Source organism: Cervus canadensis, chromosome 24, assembly GCF_019320065.1.
Source record: "Cervus canadensis isolate Bull #8, Minnesota chromosome 24, ASM1932006v1, whole genome shotgun sequence".
Taxonomy (NCBI): domain Eukaryota; kingdom Metazoa; phylum Chordata; class Mammalia; order Artiodactyla; family Cervidae; genus Cervus; species Cervus canadensis.
Window position 1 is genome coordinate 9,600,489 of NC_057409.1, and position 10,718 is coordinate 9,611,206.

At 56.0% G+C, this 10,718-nt stretch overlaps 1 protein-coding gene across 1 annotated transcript; it reads right to left on the bottom strand.

The window, feature by feature from the left end:
* Positions 1 to 2,975: 2,975 nt before the first annotated feature.
* On the bottom strand, positions 2,976 to 10,400 carry TENT5B (terminal nucleotidyltransferase 5B). Its single transcript, XM_043445829.1, has 2 exons — positions 9,964 to 10,400; positions 2,976 to 4,871 (listed from the first exon to the last, which is right to left on the bottom strand). The coding sequence occupies exons 1-2, from the start codon at positions 10,225 to 10,227 to the stop codon at positions 3,843 to 3,845; spliced, it is 1,293 nt and encodes a 430-aa protein (XP_043301764.1). The 5' UTR covers positions 10,228 to 10,400; the 3' UTR covers positions 2,976 to 3,842.
* Positions 10,401 to 10,718: the final 318 nt, after the last annotated feature.

A 10,718-nucleotide genomic window follows, 5' to 3' on the forward strand; every position in this document is an offset into this window, starting at 1 on the left:
AGGTACTGCAATTATCTGTGGGGCTAGCAACAGACAGAAGCCTTTACAACCCCTGGGCCTGAAGGCGTAAAGAGGGGAGGGGGAGGCAAGGCCTTCGGGACCTGGAGAGTGAGCTGTGTGGAGAGGGATCCTGACAGGAGCAGGGGCCTTTGTCTGAGCAATGTAGGCAACCACTGAGACCTGATGGGAAGGGAGCAGGGAAAGAAACACCCCATTCTCCTCCTCCCTCCAGTACCTCCTGCTGGGGACTCTCATTGGCTGAACCCAACAGAGAGGCAGGGAACAAGGGAGCCATTGATGCACAGTTCATAGAGGTCAGCCTCCCAGGGGCACAGAGCATGAAGGAGGGCAGAGAGTGGGACTGGAAGGGCCAACACGTCCAGCAGCTGCCTGGGGGCCTATCTTTCATTCCCCAAAGTTCACAACAAGGCAGTTCCCGCTCTGGAGCTCCCCTACCCACTGCACGTCTTGGGGGGAAATGGACTGTTGCTTGGAGAGGGGAAGGGGCATGGGTCTTTTCTTCCCTCAGTCTTCCCCTTCTCTGGCTCTTAGTTCTTGATTCTTTCCTGTCCTGGCATCTTAGATGGCTACAGGGATTGTCCACCAGAGAACAATGCCAGCCACTGAGTCAGTGTTTTTCTCACACCCGGAAACACTACACCTCCCCCAAACACACCCACAGTCATGCCCCTGTGGGGCATGGCCTCTGACACTGTCACCACAAGCCATATCTGGTGTTACGGTTGCATCAAGAAAAGGTACAAGCGGGCACAACTGCTACACTCTGCCATCATTGTCAAACAGCCAAGTCACAGGAATGCAAGCTTTTTTTCTGTCACATGCCAAACGTGCCATGTCACATGTATGTATAGGAGACATACTGTCATGCCCAACCCCGTGAAACCAGAGGGTAGGGGCAGGATGGTGCAGGGGTTAACAGCAATGGCCCACACACCTGTCTGGCATCAGTTTTCTTGTCTGTAAAATGGAAATACTTGTTCTCCCTTCGTGGAGTTGTTGTCAGGGTGCATTGGGATGCTGTGACTGGGGAGACCTCAGCGTGGCGCCCAGTCTGGGGGAGAGCTCTCCAGAAGTGGTAGCTGTTAGCGGGAAACTCCCGTCTCCCACTTCTCTTGGGGAGCACACAGACCTGCACAGGGTGAGCCGGGCAGCCTCAGGTGCACGTGCCCTTCCCCAGACACGCCTGCCAGGAGCACGTGACGAGTCCCCTCCACCCGGAAGGCTCTTTCCCCAGACATCCGCATGGTTTGCTCCCCATTGTCTTTGTTCAATCAGATTGTTGCCCTTTCAAGGAGGCACACCCTTTTTAAAATTGCACACCTCAGCACTTCCAATCCCTTACCCAGCTATGTATATTCTTAGGCATCGCTGACCTTCTAAGACTATATAATTTAGTTTATTTTCTATCTTTCCCATTCGAATGTGATCTTCACAAGGGTAGGGATGTTGGTCTTTGTTTACTGTTGTGTCTCCACCCCCTGGAGGGGTAGCCAGCACACGTGGGTGGAATCCAGTGCACACACACATGTGCTATGGATTTCTGGCTCTCTCCCCTCTGAAACAAGCACATGCAGGTGAATCCCACTCCCCACCCCAAGAAGTTAAGCCTCTGGGCTTACACTGTGAGCTTCCCCCTCACACCCCAAAGCAGGAGCTGGGACAAATTTAGTAACTCCTATCCTAGGACCCTAGTTGGGTGGGCAGGGCCAGGGTAGGGTGGGAGGCTGCTTTTAGTCACCAAGCAAAGACAGCCTTTCCACTCATCCTTCTAGCCATTCATTCTGAGCCCAGCAGGGACGCACCGAGCAGGTGAGATGACTGGACTCAACCAGGTGACCTGGGGCCTCCTCTGCGGCCTTGTTTTCTCCACTCTGACTGGAACCATAAAAGCCAGCACTTCAGAGGCCACTAATGAGCCTCAATATGTTAAGAACATTGCACTCCCTGGATCAAAGAGGCTGGGTAAACAGTAGGCAGCGTCCAGGCCTGTGACTGGCTGATGCCCTGAGGGAACACCTCCCTAAGAGCTTGTGGCTGGTGGCAGGCACTCCCAGGCAGCCAGGCATGTCCCAACTGGGTTTGGAAAGGAGAGTCCTTGCCCCTCTAGGGGACTTGCTTAGAGCAAGGCATCCCCACACCAGCACTTGGGGATATGAGAGGGAGGAGACAGCAAGGAGGTCAAATCAGTCAATTCTAAAGGAAATCAGCCCTGAATATTCATTAGAAGGACTGATGCTGAATCTACAATATTTTGGCTACTTGATGCAAAGACCCGACTTATTGGAAAAGACCCTGATGATGGGAAAGATTGAGGGCAGGAGAAGGGGACGGCAGAGGATGAGATGGTGGGATGGCATCATTGACTCAGTGGACATGAGTTTGTGCAAACTCTGGGAGACAGTGGACTGGGAAGCCTGGTGTGTTTCAATGAGGTTGCAAAGAGTCGGACATGACTTAGCGACTGAACGACAACTCCCAGTGGGGAGGCCAAACCTGGGCTCTGGCTTTAGAGGTGCCAGAAGCACCCCCTAGCCCCAGCTGCCACATCTAGAGGGAGGGTCTCCAGTCCAGATTCCCCCTCCTTGTTCACCTGCTTCCTGGGGAGGGTTGGGGAAGGTTGAGCAGAGATGGAGTCAAGCAGCCCTGAGCATTGGAGTATGAGGCCAGGTTCAGGGTCATCAGGACTCCAGGTAGGAAATACTGAAATATCTGCTTTTTAGCAAGAGATTTGCTGAAGTGATGTGCAGGGGCAAGTCACAGGTGTAGACAGAGGCTTGTAGTACAACCGCCAAGCTGGGGAAGGAGGGGCATTCCCTAACCACCGCCCAGGACTCAGACCCCATCCCCCAAAGTCCCCTCCCACAATACAAGCCTGACTCAGGCTGTGCGAGAGGCAGTCTCGGACCCCACAGCCATGAAAGGTCCTTCTCCTAGGAGAAAGCATGGTGCTAGGCTGAGTGTGGACAATCTTTATTGGCAGGTGTTAAAAGTGCAAAATAGTAACAAATCCAGAGGGATGGGAAGGGAGGTGGGGTATACCTCTCTTTTTCCTTGTGAGGACCCTGTAACCAGGCCAGTAGGGTGGGATCACTTGACTGTGGCTACATTGGACCCAGCACCTTCTAGAAAACAAGCTCCCAGGCAGGAGGGCTCCTCACCGCGTGGGGGAAGGGAGAAGCACCCCGACAGGAGCATGGCTTGTGTTCCACCCCAGGCTGCTTGGTTCCTGCCCACGGCGCACCTAGACAGCTTGGGGTAGGGGTGTTAGGGGGCTGCGCTAAACTTATCCCTCTGCAAACCTAGGCATCTGCCTCAGCTTCCCTCCTCCTAGTTAGTGGTTCAGCCCAACTCAAAGTGAGTGATTCCCATATCATAACAATATTTTAGCCATTGCATGGGCTGCAGGCTCTTAGAGGCTGCTGGTTTCACTGAGGGCTGGCCCTAGCCAGAAAGACCCTTTCTAGGCCACAGACATCAGCCTGAGATGATGGGCCTTGAGGCTACCATCCCAAACATTCTTTGTCTCTTCCTAAAGGCAGTTGACCCTCAAGATGAATTACCCCGGCACCCACAATTATGCTGCTCCAAAAGGGTGGTGCAAATAACCAACAAGTCCATTTACGGAGAACCCCGGCTTGGCCTTCAGTCCACAGGGGCCCTCCCTCGGGGGGAGAAATCTGGTCTGTTCAGTCTGAGGCCCGACCCTGCAGCAGTGCTGGGCCCCCTAGCCCCGGCTGCCTGTCTCTGGCGGGGTCCTCCCCGCCCTCCTGGAGGCCCCACTCCATCCGGGGCGGCTGAGTCCTTGCCGGCCAGGGTCCGAGTCAGTTACAGGGCAGCCAGGTGGGATAGGAGGCGTGGGCCCGGGCCAGCAGAGGCTGCACGGGGGTCACGTAGTAACTGATGGTGGTGGCGGGCACCACCCCGTCGGGGATCGCGGGGCAGCGCCAGGCCAGGGCGGCCGCGGCCGCCGGGCCCTGCTCGGCCAGCGCCTGGAGCGCCAGCGCGGCGATGAGGTCCAGCGTCTGGCGGCGCTCGTGGTTCATGAGGCACACGGTGCTCTCGTTGACCACCCGGTGCAGCGTCACCAGGCAGGCGTAGCGGCGCGCCGCGTCGGCCCCGCTGAAGTGGGCCTCGAGGTAGCGCTCCAGCGTGCGCCGCTGCTCCGCCAGGTCGGGGAAGTCGATGAAGAAGCGGGAACACATGTAGCGCTGCAGGGCGCCCACGTCGGTGCTGGGCCGCGGCCGGAAGCCCCGCACCAGCAGGTGGCAGTACTTGAGGAGGCCGCCCCCGCGGATCTCTTCCGGGCTGCGCGTGGCGATGACGCGGTGCCGCAGGTGGTCCAGGGCCTCGGCGAAGTCCCCGTACAGGCTCTCGCCGGTCACCGACGGGTGGAAGGCCTCCGACATGGGCGTGGGCGAGCACTGGCCGAAGAGCAGCAGGGAGTCCAGGAGGATCTGGAACGAGTCGACGCTGAACTCGAACTGGCGCCTGACCGAGTCCACGAACTTGAGCTCCACGTTCTTGCCGCTCTTGTTGGACAGCGAGATGAGGCTCCAGCGGTCTGCGTCGGTGCACACTTTCACCAGCTTCTGCACGTAAGCCTCCTTGAGGGTCAACGGCGTGATCTTGGCCCGGCTCACGCCGGCCGGCAGGAAGTCCAGCAAGCAGGCCAGCACCACCTCCTTGGTCAGCTGGAAGGACGCCTCGCTTCGCAGGTCCACGCGGAACACCAGATCCAGGTCCTTATAACCCAGGCCGCTTTCGGGGTGCAGCACGTGGCTGGCGGCCGAGCCGTGCAGCCGCACACCGTGCACCCGCAGCCCCTGCTCCTCCAGGCTGCTGCGGACGACCTGCAGGGGGGCCGGCGGGAGGGAGAATTGTCAGCGACCTGGGTTCTGGGGGGGTCCGCTATGGGTTTCCATGCAATAACCACAGTGACATCAATCACTGTTGACCACTTACCAGCTGGTTTGCCTTTGGAAAGTCATTTCATTCTCTAAACCTGTATTTCCTAATCTGGAGAGTGGCCCCTTTGGAGGAATGACTCAGAACAGCAATAATGATAACACATAGGTGCATGGAATTTACTAAATGCCAGGTCTTGATCTAGGCACTTTATGCATTAGGATACAAACTCACACAATTCTTACAGTAACTCTATTTGGAAGGTACTCTAACTCCCACCCTACAGATGGGGAACTGGAAGGACAGGGGGGCCACGTAATTTGCCCAAAGTCACACAGTCGGTGAATGCAGAGCTGGGAATTAAACTCTAGTTCATGTCTCAACCACTACGCTATTCCACCTCTCTAAAACTGCAAGTAAAGCAGTTTTGTGCCAGGCCTGATGCAAACTGCTCAAATGTGTTGGGAATGTAATTGGCAGTTCACATACATTACTTCCCTTACCCTCATAATAATCCCAATTTTTATGTATTATTATCCCAATTTACAGGTGGGGGACCTGAGGCACAGAAAAATCATGTCCAAAGTCATAGAGTAGTCAGGCTGAGACCAGAACCCAGGTCAGTTGAATTCTCAAGTCCATGCACGCTCTTTTGATTATGACACACTCGTTTATCTTTACAAGGACCCAGCAAAGCAAATATTAGACTCATTTTTACAGATGAAGAAACTGAGGCTTCTAGTAGTAGAACACTTAAGGTTCAGAGGAGAGGCCATTCAGAAATGGCAGGGCTGGAAGTTAAAACCCAGACTCTTTCTGCTCTTGGGCAGGGGGGTGGGTCAAAATCTCAGGAAGCCTTCTGAGCCAGAAAGGAAAGTGCAGTTGCTCAGTCATGTCCAACTCTTTGCAACCCCATGGACTGTAGCCTACCAGGCTCCTCCGTCCATGGGATTTTCCCAGGCAAGGGTACTGGAGTGGGTTGCCATTTCCTTCTCCAGGGGATCTTCCCAACCCAGGGATCGAACCTGGGTCTCCCACATTGTAGGCAGATGCTTTACGGTCTGAGCCACCAGGGAAGTGAGCTAAGTGGAAAGAATGTAGCAGACCCCATCCGCTGACACAGGAACGTGACAGGGAAACCTGTGTCATCTTGAATCTGTTCCTCCAGCAGAGGCGTCTCCCTGGGCCTAGCACCAGGGAGGGGAGAAGAGAGGAGCTGGGATCCGACATTGTTTTCTCAGTAGCCCAGAGTACTTCACACACAGAAAGTGACCAGGCAGCATTCCTACCCTGAGCGATTCTGCAACCCCGCCTTGCTGCCAAGTCAGCTTCAGGCCCGGCTGCTCTGCTGGCCTCCCAGGGAATTACTGCAAAGAATGCACCTAAGTGCTGAGGAGGCAAGCTGCAGTGGGGCAATCTGAGGCGGGCGGCTCCCTCCAAGAAGCTTCCTGGAGGAGGCCCCTGACTAGGGGAAGGTATTATCCTGGCCATCAGGAACCTGGGGGGCCAGGCATTGGGCCTTCTCACCAGAACCTATGAGGGGTTAGATCTTTAACATCTCCAGGTTATAGATGGGGAAACTGAGGAGTGAATTACCTACACAGGATCACCCAGGGGTGATATAGTCACTAAGTCGTGTCTGACTCTTGTGACCTCATAGACTGTAACCTGTCAGGCACCTCTGTCCTTGGGATTTTCAGGCAAGAATGCTGGAGTGGGTTGCCATCACCCAGAGGGGCCTTCAGATTCACTTATGGCTGACTTCCAATCCTATCTGCTTTCTACCGCATTACTAATCCAGGGTTTGGAAGGAGCAGAGACCAGAAACTAGGGCTCTAATCTGCTCTCCATTTCAGAGTTTCAAAGTGAGAGCAACCCTCCAGTAACTGAAGCCCAGGGCCAGAGTAGCTAGGGAGCAGGAAGGTGGGGCTGGCAGAAGCCTTGACCAGGCAGATAGGGGAGGCTGGAGTAAGGGACCAGCCTGTGGGACTATTTTCCCGCACTCTGGCAGCTGTGCCCATGTAGGCCAAGGGGAGGACCGGGCCAGAGACCTTGTCCCAAGGATCCTGGCAGAGCTGCAGCACTGGCCAGCCCCCTCCCCAAGTCCCATTAGAGCTGACTGAGCCTTACTCAGTGCCAGCTCCTGCTCCAGGCTGCTGCCCACCCCAGGGCATGGCATCTGGCCTGGTGAGTAGGTAGGAGTACCCTTGTTAAAACTCCTGCGTCAGGCCATGGGGTTGGCTGTGTCAGCCAGCCAGCGGCTGTTGTCTGGTTCCCAGGTGTGACTGCAGCCAACTTGGCAGGCAGTCCCAGATACTGCCACACCCAAGGACTGCAGGGCAGCTTGGAGCCTCCTGAATCAGACTTTCCAGCCACGGACGGGGCAATGGCTGCACCCTCCTTGCCCTCGTGCCAAGGCCCTCCCCCAAACCACTCTGCTCCCAGACTGCTGCTGAGACCTGCAGTGAGACCATAGGTGCTTTCAGCCAGCAGGCTTACAAAACTTGAGTCTGGAGCCACCTAAGGCAGGCCCTTTGGCTGCAGCTGGAGAGATCAGAGACTAATTCAATCCTCTAAATCTAGAGAGGGCAGAGGACTTGTTTAGGGTCACACAGTCAATAAGTGGCTGAACTTAAGTCAGTTCTCCCAGAACTGTTTGTGGGTGGGGTGGGGGTGGGGGCCTCCTACAGGAGAGTAGTTTCCTCTAGCCCAGGTACAAGCAGGAATCGTATCTCTAAATGCCCAGATTACTGCTGTAGGCAAGGCTTGGGGGGGGGGCAGAGAGGGAGAAAGTTTCCAATTCTTGAACCATGGGACAACTCAGCACAGGTGAGAAGCCCAAGGTCAACAAACCAGCATCTCCCACCACATACACACAAACAGTACCCCCTGCCCGACCACCCCCCTCCCCCCACCATACATATACACACACACATCCCAATAGCTTGTGAAGCTGCCAGCTACAAATTCCTGCCAGAAGATGGACTTTCTTCCCTGTGGAGGCATTTGTACCGGCCAGGTAAAGGACCCTTTGGATTCTGGAAGCAGAAGGGGCAACGGAGAGCAGTTCAACCCATCCCCATTGAACAGATAGGGACACTGGGCTTCCCAGGGGCACTACTGGTGAAGAACCCACCTGCCAATGCAGGAGATGTAAGAGACGCAGGTTTGATCCCTGGGTTGGGAAGATTCCCCAGGAAGAGGGCATGGCAACCCACTCCAGTATTCTTGTTTGGAGAATCCCATGGACAGAGGAGCTTGGTGGGCTACATAGGGTTCCACAGAGTCAGACTTTGTCTCCAAGTCTCTAAGTCCAAGTCTCTAAGTCCTCCTCCCCCCCACAGCCGGCAGCTCTCTGTTCTGTATATTTCTGACCCTAGTCTAGGAGACATTGTACTATTATCACATTGTAGAGTCAGCTCCTATTGACCTGCAGCCTTCCCCACCTGGATGAGAGTAGCTGGAAAGCCAGGGGGCTGGGTCTCAGTCACATCTGTACCCCTGCTGTCCTTAACAGGGCTTGGCACAGAGAACATACCAGTAAAGGCAGTTTGGACCATGCTGACAGGGGCAGGGACTTCCCCTTAGGCCACCCCATGGTCCCTGCAGAGGAGAACTGCCACACTAGGTTCATGCCTGAGATAATAGTCCTGGGGATACGGCATTTGGGGCCCCAAATTTGACCTGACTGTCAAGGAGGAGAAAAACCTCAACTGGTTCCTAATTGCCCCATGACAGCAGGGCAGCCCAGGAATGCCTCGCCACTGATGACTCAACCCTAGGGAATCTGCCCCCACCCCCTCCCATTCCTTGAGAGGGAGGGAGAGGTAATCCCCCAGCAAGCAACCTTCCCCCTCTGTGGAAGCTAAGACAGAAGAGCCAGGGATGGGGGGTGGTCTGCTTTACCTGCCTTGTATGTCTACTTCCCCATCTGGTGCCAGGAATATGCAGGAATTGCAGCTAGATTTTCTGGTTTCTTCTAACTGCTAAGACCTACAAATTGAGTCTTGGGAACTTGGGAAGTCTTGGGAAGAAATGGGAAAGCCTTGAACTTGCAGTAACCAGCTCCTGGGAAGACCAAAGATTCTCTGGGTCTTTGGAAAGACCCAGATCTTTGGAAAACCAAAGATTTCACCTCTAGGAAATCTTATGGCGCTCACGACCCCTCTTGGGACCTCAGCTTCCCCAGCTATAAAATGGGTACAGTAATTACCATATTAGTATTTCAGAGCATGACAGTGCCTGGGCTGTATAGGTGAAAGAACAATTTTAGGGTTGTTGAGGGCCAGGTAAGGGGAAGAGGGAGTCTGTGAAAGAGGAAAGGAGTTGCCAGAATTCTCTTCTCCTCAGGAGAGAGAAGGGGCTTGGGGCCAGAGACTCAACCCTCATTCCCAATCTTGGGAAAGGAAAGAAACAGCTAAACTGGACACCTGATGTTGCTCCCCCAGCACACAGCCATCAGGTGCCTCGTGTAATCTCTTCCTGCCACACAACCCCGTTTGAGAGGGAGTCCTAGCTGGAATTTCTCAGCTTTCTGGAGGGGGCTCTTGAGCTGTGGGCTGTGGGAGCAGAGAACAGACAGAATCTGCTTCTAGAATCTAGAGAGAGGTAAAGGGTTGAGCATGAGACCTGGGGATGACGATTTGGAGATGAAAAGAACTATCTCAGGCTCAAGCGTGCAAAGCTACCCACCCAGGGCTGCTTGGCATCTCCTGTCCTTGCAGACCGGGCTGTTCTTCCTCCCAGACCAGGTCCCTCCCCACTTCCCGCCCCCTCCAGCCAGGACCTAGGTGAATGGTCCTAGGGCCATCCGGGCTCCTCAAGGGGCTGGGGACGGGAAAGTCAAGTGGGGAAAGAAGATTATGAGGTGCGGGGGTAGTAAGATGTGGACTCCCATCAAGGTTGCGCGATTTTTGCCTTGTCCTTCCCCGAGCCTTGTTTTCCCAGCTGTCCAGCAAATCGAACAGACTCCGGGAACCTCCCAGCCACGAGAGCTTCAGGATGGAGACCCCCTATCCACCGCCCAGTGCCTCTCACCTGCACGATCTCCCGGGGCTGCACGCTCAGCGTGGGGAAGTTGCCGCGCCCGTGAATGGGAATCGGCTCGCTCAGGAGCGCATCCAGCCTTTTCACCTGCGGCCAGCTCAACCCGCTCAGGTGCTGTCCGAGGGAGGCCGATGAGGCCTCCGGGTCAGGGCCGCCGCCTGCCGGGGCGGCCTTAGCCACCGCCGCGGCCGCAGCCGTCCCCACCTGTGCAGCCGCCCGGTCCCGGCCCTCCGTTCCGCTCTCCGACGGCATCATTAGCCCGGCCCCGGGGCCCCGACGGCAGAAACCGGGGGGCGATTAAGGGGAGGAGGGCAGGGAGAGCGGCTGGGCCCCGGACAACGCGGAGGACGCAGGGACCGGACAGCAGCGACGGCGAGGCAAACCCAGGGCACACCTCCGACGGCGACGACCAACCGACCCTAAAGCTTGTCGCCCGGGGCCCAGCAGACTCTTATAGGCCGCGGGCGACACGCCCATTGGTTCGGACTGCTGTCACCCGCGGGAACCGCCCCGCCTCTCGACGCGCCTGCCATTGGTCAGCAAAGCTTTGCACGTGAGTCACTGGTCGCCAGGAGGATTCCGATTGGCTGGATGGCACGCCCCTGCCCGCCCTCCAGCTCCGGCTTAATTCCCTCCTTTGGTCCTTAAAGAACTTCTGTTCGCGGTGATTGGCTCGGGCGGAAGGCACGTCCTGGGTTTAAAGGGACTGCGCCCTCCAGAGGCAGACGAGAAGGAAGTGACCTGTG